This window comes from Camelina sativa, chromosome 9 (assembly GCF_030686135.1).
Source record: "Camelina sativa cultivar CO46 ecotype springtype chromosome 9, ASM3068613v1".
NCBI classification, from domain to species: domain Eukaryota; kingdom Viridiplantae; phylum Streptophyta; class Magnoliopsida; order Brassicales; family Brassicaceae; genus Camelina; species Camelina sativa.
Window position 1 is genome coordinate 42,932,571 of NC_141888.1, and position 17,930 is coordinate 42,950,500.

Consider the following 17,930-nt stretch of genomic DNA (forward strand, 5'->3'; position numbering starts at 1 on the left):
TTTTTCAAAAATGACTCTTAATTAACCCAAATCTCTCTAACTAATATTTGAGAACGATAACAAGCCGGATATTTATACCATTTTGAAACGTTTACATGAGTGAAAGATTCGAATTGTGATTACTCATCAACTTCATGGTAAATCCAACCATTATCACTAGTCACTGCCATAACTTGCTTAATATATGTAATGGTTTGATTCTTCTCCATACTAACTGAAACGGTGAAACAAAAATATCCAGCCCCTCCTTCTCAAACAAAGGCTTTCACCAGAAGGAATTTGTCATGTATGGCATTTGCAACTGAGGCTGAGTCTGAGGCTGACACTCCACTAAGCTCACACAAGCTTCTTCTTCCTCATGCAACCCATCCAAATTCTGCCAAAATGTTAGAAACGAATAAATAATTAAGTAATTATCCGTTAACTTAATTGTCTGAACGTAAATACAACTCCTTTTTCTTACTTATAAAAAAGGAAGAAAAAGTAAGTTTTCTAATTTAGTAATTAACGTAATTTACTTACCCAAAGGTCGTCGTCGTTGTTTTCTTGTCTAGTGAAGGAAGAAGCAATCTTGGGGTTCTCAAAAACTTCGTCGTTTCTTGCAAATCTGCCACGTACTCTTGGCCTGTTGTCCGCCAACGTTTTCCGGCATGCATACTTCAATTTTGGTTTTGAAACAAATTAATAACGGTGAGGAAAAAACCCCATTTTTCAAATGTGTAAACTATTTTATGTAATTAGCAAATTTGAAATATGTACGTAATGCAATATTAATCCAAAAATTTAGTTCAATTAAAGGTCTTTTATTGAGTATTTTTTTTTTCCTGTTTTTTCACCTTTTATATATAGAGGTTTTTTTTGAAGATGACAAAAAAAAAAATTGATAATTTTAAATTGTTTTCTTCTGTTTGTTTATTCAAAACTAAAGACATAGCTATTTATTAATATAAGTTGTTTTTTCTTTAAAAACATTTATTTAAGTTTTTTTTTCTTTATAAACATTTATTTAAATTCTTTTAGTAATAAAATACTTTATGATTACCTTAATGGTTTTGGTGAAGTTTCTCTGTGTTCGTTTAGCTCTGTACTTTGAAATCTTCTCTTTACGTTCCTCTGAACTGTAACGCCCCACCTTCAAGCTTTGATCTTCACCGGAAAATTGCGTCGTCGATGAACTCTCCACCGCCAAAGGACTCGAGTATGACCTCTGTCCCGTAAATTCCCTTCTCATATTCTAAAAAATTCCAAGAAAAATATTAAAAAACAGTTTTTGTATGAAAGAACAGAGGATACAATAGTTAAAGGTACCTGTAAATCTCCGGTGCTATATACTCGTCGCATGTGACCGGAGAAGTAGGAATCTTCCGGCGAGTTTAGTAAATTCTGATTCTGAAAATTCGAGGAATCTTCCATAAATGGAGCATCGAAGGGAGTATTAAACAAGAGCTGCTCTGTTTTGACAGCGTCGAAGCTTTCAAAACCGGAGAAGTTGGGGAAACTGTTTGTGTGAGAGAGAGTTAAGGTTTGGAGCTGAGAAACTGGTGGAGAAGAAGAGAGGAGATGATGATGATGATGACTCGTTGGGGTAAAATTATCAAATAAATTAAGAGATTGATGATCATCCATTAAAGGATTGAGGTAAGGGTTGTTGCAGAAGAGATCTGTTGTTGTTGTTGTGTCGGAAGAGAACATATCTGGATCAGTACTGTGGCAGATTGAAGAAGAAGATGAAGACCCATCAAAGATGTAAAGATCAGAATCCATTTTTGATGTAATTAACTCTAGTCTAGGATTCTCGATGAAGAAGAAGAAGAAGAGAGCAAAACTACAATTGAATATTTTTTGGGTTATGTTCTGTCTTTTTACTTTGGTTTCTCTGTAATCGAGCAAATGAAACGGTTACAGAGAACACAAGTGACACTCGTGATCTTTGTTTGTTTTGAAAAACCACCAGGATCCAAAAATGGCAAAAATAAAGAAAAGTGTGATATATATTTTCTCTCTTTTTTTGGTATTCTCAGTTTCTTGTTTCAGAACCAAGACATGTCATGACAGGTCCAGTTTATTTGGTCTGGTGGGCTGTATATATAGCGGACAATAAGTATTTTTATTTAACAAATGTGCCCTTATATTTTTTATTTATCTTATGAATCGCACGGTATACATCTAATTTATACAATTTGCTCCTTGCTAGCAACAACTAATTTATAGCAACCTCTACTGGCCTACTGGGGTACTTTGAATGACATAAGGTAAATGTAGACCCAAGCTAACTTGAAGTCGGCCGAAGAGTTCTTCTCTTCTGAAAACCATCGAATTGACACCTAACCTTTTTCAATCGAAATCTTTAAAATCCTTTTTTTTACATAAAGGTTTTACGCTATTTTGAGACTCAGCTATCTGAGCGTAGAACAGAAGAAGTGTATGAAATTGAAATATAATGTTGACTTTACTAGTTATCTACTTTAAAATTAATTATTCTATAATATCGGCATTTACCAAAATCATATTTTTAACCCATCAAAAAATCCGAAGGTGTCAGATTTTTTGGCCCCGACAATTAATAATATTTTTCGGAAAAAAAACTATTATTGGTCAAAACTAGTCCTAAATAAAAATTGTTTTATAGTCAAAGTTAGTTCTCATTTATCTATAAAGAAATTGATTTGATTAAAGTAAAATAGGAGAGAGAGAGAGAGAGAGAAAGCGAGTGAGGGAGACGACGATCGAAGTTTCAGTTACTGCTTCCTTCAATTGAAAGGTTTGTTCGTCAAGTACTAGATCTGATTCTTATTGATCTTTCTTACCATTCTTTTACCCGATTTTTCTCGATTTAGTCACTGATTCTGATTGATCTTTGTTACCATTGTTACTCGATTTTTCTCTATTTAGTCACTGCTTTAGGGTTTTAGAGTTCTACGAATCTGAATCATTCTTTCTTTTTTCTTCTGTGTGTGTTTGTGGTGTGTGAAAAGGTGACTTGTTTTTTTTTTTTGAGTTTCCAAAGCAATGGCGGGGTCTCAGGCTAAGCTGGAGAAGATGAAACTCAGGCAGGATTACCGGAACTTATGGCACTCCGATCTCATGGGCACCGTCACCGCCGACACTCCCTGTAACTCTCAGTCTCTCTCTCTCTCTCTCTAGTAGATTCATCTTTTCTTCAATTTGAGAACTAATTTTGCGTTTTCTTGATTTGTTTGTTTTGCAGATTGCTTCTTCTCGTGTCTGTGGTAAGTTGTTGTTGTTGATCTATTTTGCTTTTAGGGTTTCGAAATTAGCAATCAATTTGAGTCTGTTTTCGTGGTTTTGGTATTGGATGATGATTCAGTGACTTAAATCTCTATAGAGTGAATGAATTAAACAAGTGCATTTCTCTAGATGAATCTTATTTGAATGATTGTTTATTTGTATGTTTTGGTCGTACATATTTGATATGTTATACTACATGTTGACTTGTAGCGGACCTTGTGTTTCGTACATGCTTCGAAGAAGAGCACTTTACAATGACATGTCAAGGTATGAAGTTTCTCAACTACTATGTAGATTTTTTTAAAAAAAAATTTATTGCTTTGCTAAGATATTTTGTGTCCTTTCTGTTTTGTCCAGGTATACTTGTTGTGCTGGATACATGCCTTGTAGTGGCAGATGTGGAGAAAGCAAATGTCCTCAACTTTGCCTTGCCACTGAGGTGACACTTTTTCTCTTATCTGCTTTTGTTTTTTACGCTTAGCTGTGTGTTTCTAGGATTTATGTTCTAGTCTGATATATTGTGATTTTGTTAACGTTCTCTTTTAGTATATCTTTCCCGGCTTCTTGTGCTCTATATGTGTTTGAATTCCGTTGCTCAACTCATTTGACTCAGGAGATTAGATTATCTTTGTGAACTTCACTGATGAGTGGGACGTTCTTTTTATTTTGGCTTGTAAAAACCTGTTTGTATTGGACGCTTGCTATAATGTAATAGATAGAGCTCTTTATGATTTTATGAATTGGCATCTGTTTGAAGCAACTTGCAATTGGAACTTTCAGGTTTTCCTCTGCTTCGGAAACTCTGTGGCCTCTACCCGCTTTCTTCTGCAGGACGAATTCAACATCCAGACAACACAATGCGACAATTGCATAATTGTACTCTCATACTCTCTTCCTTCTACTTTTATCGGTTTTACACAGAATCCATATTTTGTGTGAAACTAACAGATCTCATCTTGTTTGTGTTCAGGGATTTATGTTCTGTCTCAGCCAAGTTGCTTGCATTTTCTCTATAGTTGCTTGCATTGTTGGTAGCGATGAGCTTTCGGAGGCTTCACAGATACTCTCTTGCTGTGCTGATATGGTCTACTGCACGTATGTTTTTACTTCTTTGCATGTTTAGCTTTCCCCTCCAATTTATTATAGTTTCACTGATTGCTAAGACTTAATGCACGGTCTTGGTTTTCTTGCAGGGTCTGCGCATGTATGCAGGTACCTGAAAACGAGAACTATAAACTAATCTGAGCTTCTGAAACTATCTTTCTCCTATGGTATATATAACCAAAACCTTATCTTCTGCTTGCAGACACAACACAAGCTTGAGATGGACAAAAGAGATGGAGTGTTTGGATCTCAACCAATGGGTGTGCCACCAGCTCAGCAGATGTCCCGTTTTGATCAACCCGTCCCTCCAGTCGGATACCCTCAGTCCTATCCACCGCCTGCCCAAGGCTACCCTCCTGCTCAAGGCTACCCTCCTGCATCATACCCGCCTCCTGGTTATCCCCAACATTAAGAATCTTAACCAGTATCTTCAGTTCCTGTGTCAAATTATTGTTACTTGGTTTAGGTATGCAGAACTGTTATATTGTTAAGCTTTGTCCTCGGTTATGCGATGTCTTTTGAAGTATTGATACTCGGTTTATGTCTGAAAAGCTTTGCTGTCATCAACTGGTTTGTTGAAGTAAAGAACAACATATCAGTTCCCTAACTGTTTGATACTTTAATTTTATTATATATAACTTTAACAAGTTTAGCTAAGAAAGCTAGTTATTATTCTATTCTGCGATATCATCAAATCTGTAACCAGACAAGGAGAAGTAAAGACATAACAATCAATTAAACCTATAACATTATCTGAAGTCTATAATCTTCATGTAACATGTTGTCATGATAGGAGCTTCTCAAGGAGATGATTTTTGTCTCAACAAGACAACAGGTGTTTGCATCAATTCTTGTTCGTAACTTAGCAACACATTGCAACAACTTGTCACTAGACTAGAAGCAAAATCGTCAATTCACCTTCACTGCTTTTCTCTCAAGGATGATGAAACTGTTTTAAGAAAGCATATCGAGGAAGCTTTTGTCCAATCTTCCATCATGTAACATATTAGTCACCAAGCCAAAGGTCGAAGCATCTCCAGCAAACCCGCAACTCCTCATTTCTTTGATGAGTTCAGCTGATGCGGTTTCGTCACCATCTCTTAGATGTGCCCTGATCAGCGTATTATAGGTACCACTATTTGGGAGAATCCCATCTTCTTTCATTTTTCTGAACAAGGCATTCGCTTCTTGCATTAAGCTTTTCCTACATAATCCTGAGAGCATTGTATTGTAGGTTACAACATCAGGCTTCAATCCTTTAAGGCTGAGGCTACCAAATAAATCCCACGCTTCTCCCACCTTACCAGCCTTGCACATCCCATCAATCATAATACTATATGTAAAAATATCAATTTCAATTTCACTCTTTTGCAGATCCTTGAATATGACCAATGCTGTCTCTAGCTTCTCGTTATTGCAAAGCCCATCTAATAAGATGTTGTACGTCATAATACTGGCAGACACACCATCAGAAACCATCTGTTTGAATACCATTTGGGCAGAATCACAGTTGCCATCATGAAAAAATCCTTGGATAAGTGTGTTGTAAGTGACGGTGTTTCCAACCAATCCTTTTCCAGTCATCTGGCGGAAGAGTTCCATACCTTCATCTAACCTTTTACACTTGCAAAATCCCTTTATAAGAGTATTATATGTCACTACATCTGGGAGGCAATCCTTGCTAACCATGAACTCAAACATATGCTTAGCCTTGTCTAGGCGATCATGCATACAAAACCCATTGATCAATGAACTGAAAGTGATAACATCAGGATCCATGGACCTTTTGATCATCTCCTCATACAATTTCTCAGCCTCTAAAAGCTTCCCCTCTTTTGCAAACGCATCTATCAATGCATTGAATGTAACTACATTGGGGTTGATTTTTCTCTCAATCATATTGCTTAGTAGTCCAGCAACATCTTCCCATCTTCCATAATTACAAAGGCAACTAATGAGGCAGCTGTAGGTAAAAACATCTGGTTTGATTCCTTTGATCTCCATTTCGTTGAATAGGTCGAGTGCATCATTCACATGCTTGTATTTGCAAAGAGCATCGATGATTGTGTTGTAGATTACAACACCAGGCTTTATTTTCCCTTCATCCATCTTCTTCAGCAATCTTAAAGCCAAATCAGTATCACCTCTCTTACATATTCCGTTTAATACCACACCGTACGTAACTAGGTTCGGTTGACAACCTTTCACCACCATCCGTTCAACTAAAGCCACTGCCTCGGATGCTTTGTTGTGTAGAAAAAGTCCATGGATAAGAGTTGTAAATGTGACAGTATCTGGTTGAAGTCCCATTTCCACCATCTGATCAACAAGAGATACAGCATCTGTAATCCTATTCCCGTGACAAAAACCGTTGAGCAGCGAGTTCAGCGTGACAACATCGGGCTCATAACCGAGTTTCATCATCTTCCCCAAAATAGCTAAAGCAAGATGGAGTTGAGAGGATCGGCAGAAACAGTTAATGAAAATACTATAAGTGAAGAGATTATGAGAAATTCCCAACTTCTGCATCTGCTCCCCAAAGGAGATGACAAGGTCAAACTTCTTCATCTTAGCAATTGCAGTCAACAATTTACTGAAATAAACAATGGAAGGCAAATGACGAGACTTGACCATCTGACCGAACAAACCAATTGCATCGTCTAACTTAATGTCCTTTAACACATTTCTACTCAACTTCTCTCTGTAAACACCACTAGAAAAAGCTCGTACCCAGAAACTGCAATGGCTAAACGAAGAAGGAGCAGTTCCAAGTTTACCTTTCTGAAGAGCAAATCTCTTTCCCGTCAAAGCAATCGCAAACAATATCCTCATCTTCTCAATCTTTGACTCCCTTATCTCTATCGCTCCGATGACCACTACTAGTGTTAGTGAATCAACAGATCGAACAAGGTAGACAGAGAGAGAAACCCTATGATTAAAGCAGTCGGTTCAATATCGATTCGATTACATCTGGTTTTCGTAAACTATTATTATTATTCTTTATATAATAAGATTTCCGTATGATTATTTTCATTAAATGTATTGAACAAAGTCGTATTATATTCTGCGAAATTCCAATTGGGTCACTCCGGTCTGGATAAACCGGATATTGAATTTCTCAGTTGTTTCTCTAATTTTTTTTAAGCACGAAACGCAGCGTTTTCTAATATTCTACATGGGCAAAAAACTCAAATATGCGACCTTCAATTGCACTAATTTTTGTTTTTCCCAATTTTAAGCCCAATAAGCAGCGTTTTATAAACTCTACATAGGCAAAACTCAAATATGCGACCTTCAAATCTTAAAGCATAAAACACTCAGAACCTAAAAGTTCAAATTAGAGAAGCTAATAGGCAAAGGCTTTAGCCTAAAATCTTCATAGGAGTCTGACCAGATCAGACAGAGAAATTTACAAAGCATATGAGAGAGAGACCAATCTTTAGAGATTTTTTTTTAAAAAAACAGACGACGAAATTATGATTATCTATCGCCTCTTGTAAACTAACGACACCTTTCCCAAGCTTCTTATCTGTGAAGGAAGGAAGAACTTAAAAAAACTCATTCGACATGGTTCCATCGCTTGTTGCAGCGTCTCTAAAAAGCATCAGACTTCGCAAATACCACACCTGGAAATTACATCAATCAGTATTTTGGTTGGCATACATTCTCTAGCTAAATCCATTGTTGTTGTATTTACAGAACCAAAGCATCTATATATATATATATATAGCCTCCCACCTTCACCAATAACACCACTATGCATGATGTGACATATTTGCTAGGATATGAACTCGGCGTTAGTGGCTTTCTGGATATATACTACAAGACTGCAAAGATGAAAAGACTAGAACTCACATTATATACAGCAAACATCATCTGAAGTCTGTAATCTTCATGTAACATGTTGTCATGATAGGAGCTTCTCTGTCTTTGAAGACTATTCTTGTCTCAACAAGACAACAAGAAGTGTGTTTGCATCAACGCTTGTATGTAAACCCAGAAAGAACATAACAAATTTAATCAGTCATATTTTATAGTGATCGGACATTATTACAGCAAGAACTTGTCAATAGAATAGAAGCAAAAACGTCAATTCACCTCACTTCTTATCTCTCCAGGATGATGAAACTGTTTTTAAGAAAGCATATCGAGGAAGCTTTTGTCCAATCTCCCATCATGTAACATATTAGTCACCAAGCCAAAGGTCGAACCATCTCCCGCAAACCCGCAACTTCTCATTTCGTTGATGAGTTCTGCTGATGCAGCTTTTTCACCATCTCTTAGATATGCCCTGATCAGTATATTATATGCACCACTATCTGGGAGAGGTCCATCTTCTTTCATTTTTCTAAACAAGGCATCCGCTTCTTGCATCAAGTGTTTCCTACATAATCCTGAGATCATTGTAGTGTAGGTTACAACATTAGGCTTCAATCTCTTAAGGCCGAGGTTACAAAATAAATCCCACGCTTCTCCCACCTTACCAGCCTTGCACATCCCATCAATCATAGGATTGTATGTAAAAATATCAATTTCAATTTCACTCTTTTGCATGTCCTTAAATATGACCAATGCTTTCTCTAGTTTCCCGTTATTACAGAGCCCATCTAATAATATGCTGTACGTCATAATACTGGCAGACAAACCATCAGAAACCATCTGTCTGAATACCATTTGGGCAGAATCACAGTCGCCATTTTGAAAAAACCCTTGGATAAGTGTGGTGTAAGCAACAGTGTCGCCCATCACTCCTCTCTGAGACATCTCACGGAAGAGTTCCATACCTTCTTCTACTCTCTTACACTTGCAAAATCCCTTTATAGAGTAGAATAAGTCACTACGTCTGGCAGACAATCTTTGCTAACCATGAAAGCAAACATACCCTTGGCCTTCTCGAGGCGATTGTTCATGCAAAACCTATTAATGAGAGAATTGTAAGTGAAAATATTGGGATCTATAGACCTTTGGATCATCTCCTTGTACAACTTTTCAGCCTCTAAAAGCTTGCCCTCTTTCACAAAGGCATCGATCAGAGCATTAAATGTAACTAAATTGGGGCTGATTTTCCTCTCAATCATATCGCTTAGTAGTCTGCCAGATACATCCCATCTTCCGTAATGACAAAGGCAACTTATGAGGCAGTTGTAGGTAACAACATCCGGTCTGATTCCTTTGATCTCCATTTCGTTGAATAGGTCGAGTGCATCATTCACATGCTTGTATTTGCAAAGAGCATCGATGATTGTGTTGTAGATCACAACGTCAGCCTCTATTTTCCCTTTCTCCATCTTCTTGAGCAGATCTAAAGCCAACTCAGTGTCACCTCTTTTACAGATTCCGTTTACTACCACACCGTATGTTACCAGGTCCGGTTGACAGCCTTTCTCAGCCATTCGGTCAACTAAAGCCACAGCTTCGAAAGCTTTGTTGTGGAGAAAAAGACCATGGATAAGAGTTGTAAATGTGACCGTATCAGGTTGATATCCCATTGCCACCATCTGATCAACCAAAGCTACAGCATCAGAAATCCTCTTACTGTGACAGAAACCATTGAGAAGAGAAGAAAGTGTAACAACGCTGGACTCATAGCCGAGTTTCATCATCTTCCCCAGAATAGCTAAAGCAAGAGAGAGTTGAGAAGAGCGGCAGAAACAGTTAACGAAAATACTGTAAGTAAAGAGATCATGTGAAATTCCCAGATTTTGCATCTTCTCCCCCAGGGAGATGACAACATCAAACTTCTTCATCTTAGCAATAGCACTTAACAATTTGCTGAATTCAAAATGGAAGGTAAAGGACGAGACTGTACCATGTCACTGAACAATCCAATTGCATCATCTAGCTTTAAATCACTCAGCCTATTTCTACTCAATTTCTCTCTGTAATCACCACTTCCACTAGCTAAAGCTCGTCGTCCGTAGCAATGATTAAAGGAAGAAGGAGCGGTTTGAGGATTACCTTTCCACTGGAGGTTCCGGCGAACAAATATCTTCGCCGTCGATGAAATTGATCTCTCCATCTTATCGAATTGAGAAGACTTCTTTACTCACTCCTCCCACTCTCACCTCTCTGCAAATCGTAAAAACCCTACACGGAGACGGAGAGATATATGCAAACCGGTGGAGTTCTGGTTTAGAACTTATTACTAAACCAATTTTGATCAAACCGGTTTATAAATAAGCTTTGGAGTAAATTGGTGATGGCTGGCTGTTATTTTACTACCTGTGTCTTGAAATTGGAATTGAATGTAAAGCAAAGGGATTATTCTGACTTGATTAGAGAATTTTAATTTGTAGATTATATCAATCAGTATTATTGAGAGAGATAGAAAAAGTAAGAAAATACAAACCATGGTTAAATAAAATCTACAAGTTTTTTGCCTAATGATTTTACCAAAAGTTGATTAATTATACTTTTACAGTTTGTAGTATGTTGTATCTTGTATGTACTAGGATAAGAAAGAATTGTCAATGGTAGAATCGTTTATGCAACAATTCTCATAATTTGTATTAAATAATAAATCAAAACGATAAAAAAATAAAGCTTTAAGTATCTAAATTTATTATGAGTAACCAAAATAAATAATGAAACTTTCAATATTTCATTAAGAAAATTGAAAAAAATATCCATTCGCATCTAATTACCTATGTAAACAATTTTCCTTATAATTGAGTTAGGTAAAAACGTGTGTGAAATATGTTAGTTACAAACGTGAAAAAAATATTATTTGATTTAGGTAAAAACGTGTGTGAAATATGTTTATCAATAAATAAATAATACACTCCTCAACTCAATCATTCAAAAAAGAGAAAAATAAAAATATCTCTTACCAAAAAAAAAAATCCTAAAAAAATCATATGCCACAATTGCCGAAGAGTGTGACGGTTCTCCATTGCATCGAATAACCAATTTAATAACACTGGGTACGTGTACGACATCGACAGAGAATTACCCTTTGATGCAATGGAGACCGTCACACTCTTCAATAAGTTGTTGTTGCTTCTAAGGTTTAGCAATTAGCAATCAATTTGAGCATGTTTTTGTTGTTTTGGTATTGGATGATGATTTAGTGACTTAAATCTCTATAGAGTGAATGAATCAAACAAGTGCATTTCTCTTGATGACTCTTGTTTGAATGATTGTTTATTTATATGTTTTGGTACGTATTTGATATGTTATATACATGTTGACTTGTAGTGGACCTTGTGTTTCATACATGCTTCGGAGAAGAGCACTTTACAATGACATGTCAATGTATGAAGTTTCTCAAGTAGTATGTAGATTTTTTTTTTTTTTTTAATTTATTGCTTTGTTAAGATATTTGTGTATTGTGTGTCCTTCTGTTTCGTGCAGGTATACTTGTTATGCAACAATTCTTATAATTTGTATTAAATAATTAATCAAAATGATAAAAAAAATAAAGTTTAAGTATCCAAATTTATCATGCGTAACCAAAATAAATTATGACACTTTCAATTTTCTAGTAAGCAAATTAGAAAAATATCAATTCACATCTAATTACCTATGTAAACGATTTTTTTTCTAATTGGCTCATTTGAACTGATCTTGTACTTTGTTAACAATATATATATATACTTATTAGTTAAGGACTCTATATAGAATATACTTATTTATCTCTTGAGTCTGTTTTTCTAGACAAGTCCTTCAAAGTTCTTTGAGCATTCAATTATCACTCTTTGAGTTGACATTGAGATTTTGGTTATATATATCACATAAATTTGTCTTTTGGTTGGTTCCCTTAAATATACTCTCTTGTTTCTTAGGAGGACAAGCCAAAACTCTTATGTTTGTCCAAGTTTAATCCTGATGGACTGGAGACTCATATGTTGAGACCGTAAGCATAATTGAAATTCGTGGAAAGGGTTTTTGGTGTGGAGCTAGGCGCTGCAAAAAGTAATAAAAAAGGTCGAGATATAAGACAACTCATGGAACAAGTTTGTATTTTCTTTCTTTTTCTATCTCTCTCAAGATTAAAATGAAGTAAATACTTGCTTATAATACACACTAAATAATACTGATATATTACATCAATCAGTATTATTTGTTGGTATACATTCTCTATATAGCCTCTAAGGCCCTCCATCCAACAATGATTCAACACCACTATGTCCCTCGAGAGATGTCACTTATGTTAGTCCCATTCTCGTCTTACCTTATGAACCTAAAATGTTTTGTATGTGTGAGTTTATATTTGTTTTTGAAGTGTTTGGTAACATTTTAATATTACAAAAGAATGATGGTATTAATGAGACGACTACATAAAATATTAAAATGCCAACCAGAGTAGGTCTTTTATTTTGTTTCACAACCTAAGTTGTCTTTGTAATTAGTACTATATATTATGATCACTTTAAACTTAATTATCGATTCTTTTTGTTCAAATTGGCGCACAAGGGGTGGACGTGGAACCATCGAGGATGGGCTATATTGCTTTGGAAGTTTATCTAGGTATAAATGTATAATGAAAATGTCCAAAATCTCTATAAATTATAGAGCTAATGATTCATATGTGAACTTTCACACATACCAGCTTTTTTGTTGCCTTTACGCTTTCTAGTCAAAGTGGGTCAACCACAAAAAAAATGTTAGAAGAGTTATACATCAGTTAATTAAACGGCATCTCCCTCTATACTTAGAAAATTCAGCGCATTCCCAAAAAAAAAAGAACAGAACTTTCATGTTTGGAAATATTACTCTACCAGTTGCAATTTTAATCAACATGATGGCACAAATTCTGGTTGGTAATCCACATAATACTAATAATAAAATGGTCAAAATGAAGGATTGATTATAAGATTTTACAGTTTTTATGCATATAGTCGCATATTTTTACCAATTTTATGAAAAAATGATTTGTTATTCTTTCATTTTTGTGGTAAAACCGAAAGCAGAAAATGATTAGAAGCGTGTGGGCTCAATATGTAATAGCCTAATAGCCTAAGCACACGCACAGACAAGTCCACGTACGCCACGTGGCGAAAAGCATAACATACTCCAAAGTTTTACATTCACATGGGAAGCTTCCCCTGCGTCACACGCCTTTGCTTAAACTAGTTTACAAACACAACTCTGGACCTCTTTCTTACTTCTATTATTATACGAAACTCTTCAAAAAAGTGTATTAACTCCAAATGCGCTTGTTTCTGTTTCGCTCCTAAAGTCCTAACTCGTAATGATTAAGAGTTAAGATTTGTGATCTCTCAGTTGAGTCAGACTCAGCAGCGTTTCAGCTTTTTGGTTAACAAGTTTGTATAGAACACTTCAGCTACATGTTGACAATTGTTTTAGTTGAGCATGTTGTAAGAGTGAACGAACAAACTATCTTATCTCCAATGACCTAGGCATGTTGATTTTAAACTATAAAAAGAAAGATAACATTGAGGTAAGCGCCGCTTATCTTTTAAAGAAGTAAAAGATATGATTGAGGAGGTAGCTAGGTGTAAACAAGTAAACAATTAAAAAAATAACTTCTAAACAAAATATAGACAATATGAAAAAAATACATTCGGTAATTTGTTAGCAAATAAGCTTATTATTATTTCCCTTAACAAGAAAAAAGTTTACAACTTTTTAATAACTCAAACTGTAATTTCATTTTCTCAGGGATGGATAATACAAATTGTTTCTTCTTCTTCGTCTCTTTTTTTCTTTTTCACTAAACCTGTAACCACTACCTATTTAAAAAAAAAAATATTTACATCCATCTCCCACCAAACCCAATTCTAAAATACAAAAAGAAGAAGAAAAATAATTTAAAATAATTAATATATATATTCCCTCTCATGAGATGATGATTCATCATCAACAAGTTGAGAAGAAGCTCCACTAGATTCAGACCAAAGTCTTTGGTTAAACTCAAGTTGAAGGTGATCAGGTATAAATTGTGTACGACAAAGCGGACACGTCATCTGATTATAACCCATCATCCAACGGTCCAAACATCCCCGATGAAATATATGTCTACAGTTCGTCAGCCGTCGGATCTCGTCTTCGTTCTCGAAATCGTAGAGACACACCGCGCAGCATTCGGATTCGGGTCGGTTTAGATCCGAGAATTTAACAACCGGCAACATCTCTCCGGCTAGTATCGCTGCGGACTCCGGTTTGGTTAAGGTCGGTGGTGGTGGGTCGGGCCATGAGGTTGAGAGTGGTTCAGGCTCCAAGAAGTCAGGTAGACCAATGACTTTGAACATTGTGGAGATGAGTTTACGGATCAGACCTAAGAAAGAGAGCAAGTAAAGAAAGATTTTTGGGAGAAGGAGCTCGGAGTAACCCACCGGAAAACCCATTGCCTCGCCGTTAAAGAGAGAGATATGTTAACTGAGAGAGAGAAGAGAGAGAGGGAGAGAGTTTGGATTGTGATGATAAGATGAGGAAGTGGGATTTATATATATAGTTTAGATGTGATTAGTTACTTAATTAATAATGCATTACTAATTTAATATTCAATAAGGTCCACTTATTTGCGTGTTTTTCTTTGGTATTTTGATTCTTTTTAATAATTGTTCTAGATGAAGGATATAGCCAGGAATGTGGTGGTGATGTTTCTTTAGGTTATATAATTATATAGAGACTAATTGACTTCTTTTTTATTCCTATATATTATTAAGTTTTAATAATGTATTATGTCCATTTATTTTAGAAAAACATCATTTTCGTTTTTCCCATTTACGTTGGACTATAGCATTAAAATAACTAAATGTAACTTCCGTTTGATTTTAACTTTTTTTTACAGTTCGACTGTTTGTTCAAACAAAAAAAAAGTTCGAGTTATGATGTCGAAGAAAGGTTTTAGAAAGGTAAAAAGAAATATGTAATAAAGAAAGTAATTAAAAAGAGTTAAATTCTGTGACAAATATAGACTTTTAAATATGGTAGCGAGAGGTACAGTAATGTAATATCTTATCACCACCCCATGAATACACACATAATTAACATAGTACAAAATAAAAACTCATACCTATATGGCTATATACGCTTATGGTTCAAATTTTCCATGCGGTTTATGATGTCAGCCATTGTAACTATTTTGAATGACAAAGATGTAAGAACTTTTCTAAATAGTCCCAAAGATTATTCTAGAATTTGGTTCAATATCTTCCGATTATTAAAAAACAACGAGTTTTGAATCTGTCACTCCATTTTAAGAATTGATCTTTACGTATAACCCAAACTAGTCAGATTCGTAAATTATTAGTATTAAAAATAGTCAGACACACGACAAGTAATGGAGGTGGAGAGACAGATAGTTAGGTCCATTTCATTTCATTTTGTCTGTTACCTCTATTGAACTATGATATAGGCCAAAATGTATATATACACACATTTTTTGTAGATCTATTTTTAATGTTTTGTGCATGATTCTTTTTTCACGTGAATGTAAATTATTAACTATTCTATAAAATTATACCAGAACTTTGTTTAAAATGGCTGTTACGTTTTAGTTTTTTAAAAATAAAACAAAACGAAATTGTAATTATTAAACTCAGTTTATTGGATACCACAGTGATACTTACGATGATTGACAGAATCTAAATTCAATTCCAAATTATGTTTGTATCTTAAAATGACCGGTTGAGCTATCATCAATCTGTGTACCTCGTCATATTCTTTTTACAAGTGATTATGGACCTCAAATTAATTACGTAGAAAAGTATTTATAGCTCTTCAATTTCGTTTTTGATTCTGTGATTCTAATACTTCTAGAATACAATATTTAGAGGATCTATTTCTAGAGGAAGAGAGAGAGAGAGAGAGAGAGAGAGAGAGAGAGAGAGAGAGAGAGAGAGAGAGAGAGAGAGAGAGAGAGAGAGAGAGAGAGAGGAGAGTCATGTCATATGGGAATCTGACTAAAATGTATGAAAGAGCCAAAGCAGCACTGACCCACCTCACACCATGACCATCTTCTCCTCCAACATTTCACATTCCTACAATTCAACACTTTTTTTCTTTCTTTGTGGCAACTATAATAAGTTTAGAACTATACATTTAACATACATATATAATAGGGCAATTCATCATATATATACATATACATATCATATATCAGTTAAGGATTTTTATATATGTAAATTTGTGTATGCATCTATGTAAATTTAAATAACATTAGGCTATATATACTCCCACATATACAGTACGTTTAAGTAGATCAAGTTTATCACAAAACTCATGTATATATGTGAGTAATATACATATTGGATACAAGGGTTACGGAATAATTAAATAGTCTACTAACTGTCCGTTTTTGGCGTTACTAGAGAGTAGAGATATATTAACAGATAGGCCAGCTAAATCCCTTTTTATCTGGGCAATTTTTTTTTTTTTTTTTTTTTTTGGACAATTAATATAAGAAGTTAACAACCAAATCAGTTTACGAAGAACTTTGAAAAAATCATTACTATTTTAATCAAATAGTTGAAGAGAGAAAAATACTCTGTTTTTCATATCATTTGGTAAGTGTCTTACTTAAGAGTTAAGAGCAGTGATAAAAAAAAATATAGCAGTGTAATTAGTTTTTGACTGTGGCAACTTGTACATCTAACCGGATATACTTATGGGAGGGCAGATCCTATAAAATGATTTAAATGAATTTTCATTGATTTTTAAGGGAATTATTGGCTACCACTGAAAATTTTGTGATTGAATATCCAAATTCTCTCACAAATTTCTATTTATTTTTTTACTTTCTATTATGTATACCTTTCTTTTATAAATATTTGACTCCTGATAAATGTTTTTTAGGTTTGCCACTACTTAGAAGCCAGATTTGATGGTCTCTTATGTTATTTTAGATGCTTTATCCAATTATTACAAATTTTCGTATTAAATTTTAAGTTTTCTCCCTTTTCAATATTTTATTTAGACATTTTTAAGCGTTAATCTCAGTTTCGACATGATATTTTTGTTTCTTTATATAATGGAAGCATATTTATCATCTCAATGTAAATTGTTATCAAAAGTACCTATAGTTATCCCAATAAAATTCAATACAGTATAAAAATTGTATATTTGTGTTTGTTCTGTACGGATTACTATAGTGGCAACATGTTTTTTGCTTTAGTTATTCTTTGCAGGATTTAAATTATTAAACAAAAAAAAATAGAGATGCAATGAAAAAAATATTACAAAATGGTAGCTTTAAGTTTAAAAAGTAGAGAGTTAAAACATCTTTAACTTGAAACTTGTCTGCTAATTCAACGGAAAACTACAAAATTCATTCCAGTTTTGCATGTCAGACACTGTCGTTTGTCAGTAATCGACCAACTAATCACTCTCATTATTTTAAACATCCAGCTAAACCATAATTAGTAGTAATATACTTTGTGTCTTTTTATCAACTTTTATTCAATACAACCAATTCCAGATTTAAACCAAATTCTTTTTTTACAAAAAACTTACAATTTTGCAAAGCCATAATTTTTAGGCTGCTATAAATTTAAAATACAATTGAGCTCTATTTTTTTTTTTTTTTTTTAGAAAAATATGAACAAAACACACTATGTTAGTGATTGGTCATGAAGGCTGACTTGGACCACGAGGGCTTTTCTTTACCCTTT

At 34.6% G+C, this 17,930-nt stretch overlaps 4 protein-coding genes and 1 pseudogene across 6 annotated transcripts; 1 reads left to right on the forward strand and 4 right to left on the reverse strand.

The window, feature by feature from the left end:
- On the reverse strand, window positions 1–2,059 carry LOC104714734 (uncharacterized). The gene is made up of 4 exons (XM_019230151.2): window positions 1,309–2,059; window positions 1,043–1,234; window positions 523–657; window positions 1–376 (listed from the first exon to the last, which is right to left on the reverse strand). Exons 1-4 carry the CDS (start codon window positions 1,762–1,764, stop codon window positions 266–268), a joined length of 894 nt encoding a protein of 297 aa, XP_019085696.2. The 5' UTR covers window positions 1,765–2,059; the 3' UTR covers window positions 1–265.
- A 569-nt stretch (window positions 2,060–2,628) lies between these two features.
- On the forward strand, window positions 2,629–5,014 carry LOC104714735 (uncharacterized). 3 transcript variants are annotated; one of them, XM_010432190.3, is made up of 9 exons: window positions 2,629–2,761; window positions 2,999–3,112; window positions 3,209–3,230; window positions 3,460–3,516; window positions 3,607–3,688; window positions 4,030–4,125; window positions 4,220–4,344; window positions 4,443–4,461; window positions 4,556–5,014. In XM_010432190.3, the coding sequence occupies exons 2-9, from the start codon at window positions 3,010–3,012 to the stop codon at window positions 4,763–4,765; spliced, it is 714 nt and encodes a 237-aa protein (XP_010430492.1). In that variant the 5' UTR covers window positions 2,629–2,761; window positions 2,999–3,009; the 3' UTR covers window positions 4,766–5,014. The 3 variants fall into 3 exon arrangements, with proteins under 3 accessions (XP_010430492.1, XP_010430494.1, XP_010430493.1); XM_010432192.3 differs by having other exon boundaries at window positions 2,634–2,761; window positions 3,008–3,112; XM_010432191.3 differs by having other exon boundaries at window positions 2,649–2,761; window positions 2,976–3,112.
- A 226-nt stretch (window positions 5,015–5,240) lies between these two features.
- On the reverse strand, window positions 5,241–7,185 carry LOC104714736 (uncharacterized). Its single transcript, XM_010432193.2, has one exon. The coding sequence runs from the start codon at window positions 7,183–7,185 to the stop codon at window positions 5,308–5,310; it is 1,878 nt and encodes a 625-aa protein (XP_010430495.2). The 3' UTR covers window positions 5,241–5,307.
- Window positions 7,186–8,783: 1,598 nt separating this feature from the next.
- LOC104716085 (uncharacterized) lies at window positions 8,784–10,372 on the reverse strand (annotated as a pseudogene).
- A 3,514-nt stretch (window positions 10,373–13,886) lies between these two features.
- LOC104725995 (brassinosteroid-responsive RING protein 1) lies at window positions 13,887–14,947 on the reverse strand. The gene has a single exon (XM_010432195.3). The coding sequence runs from the start codon at window positions 14,661–14,663 to the stop codon at window positions 14,136–14,138; it is 528 nt and encodes a 175-aa protein (XP_010430497.1). The 5' UTR covers window positions 14,664–14,947; the 3' UTR covers window positions 13,887–14,135.
- Between the last annotated feature and the right edge of the window lie 2,983 nt (window positions 14,948–17,930).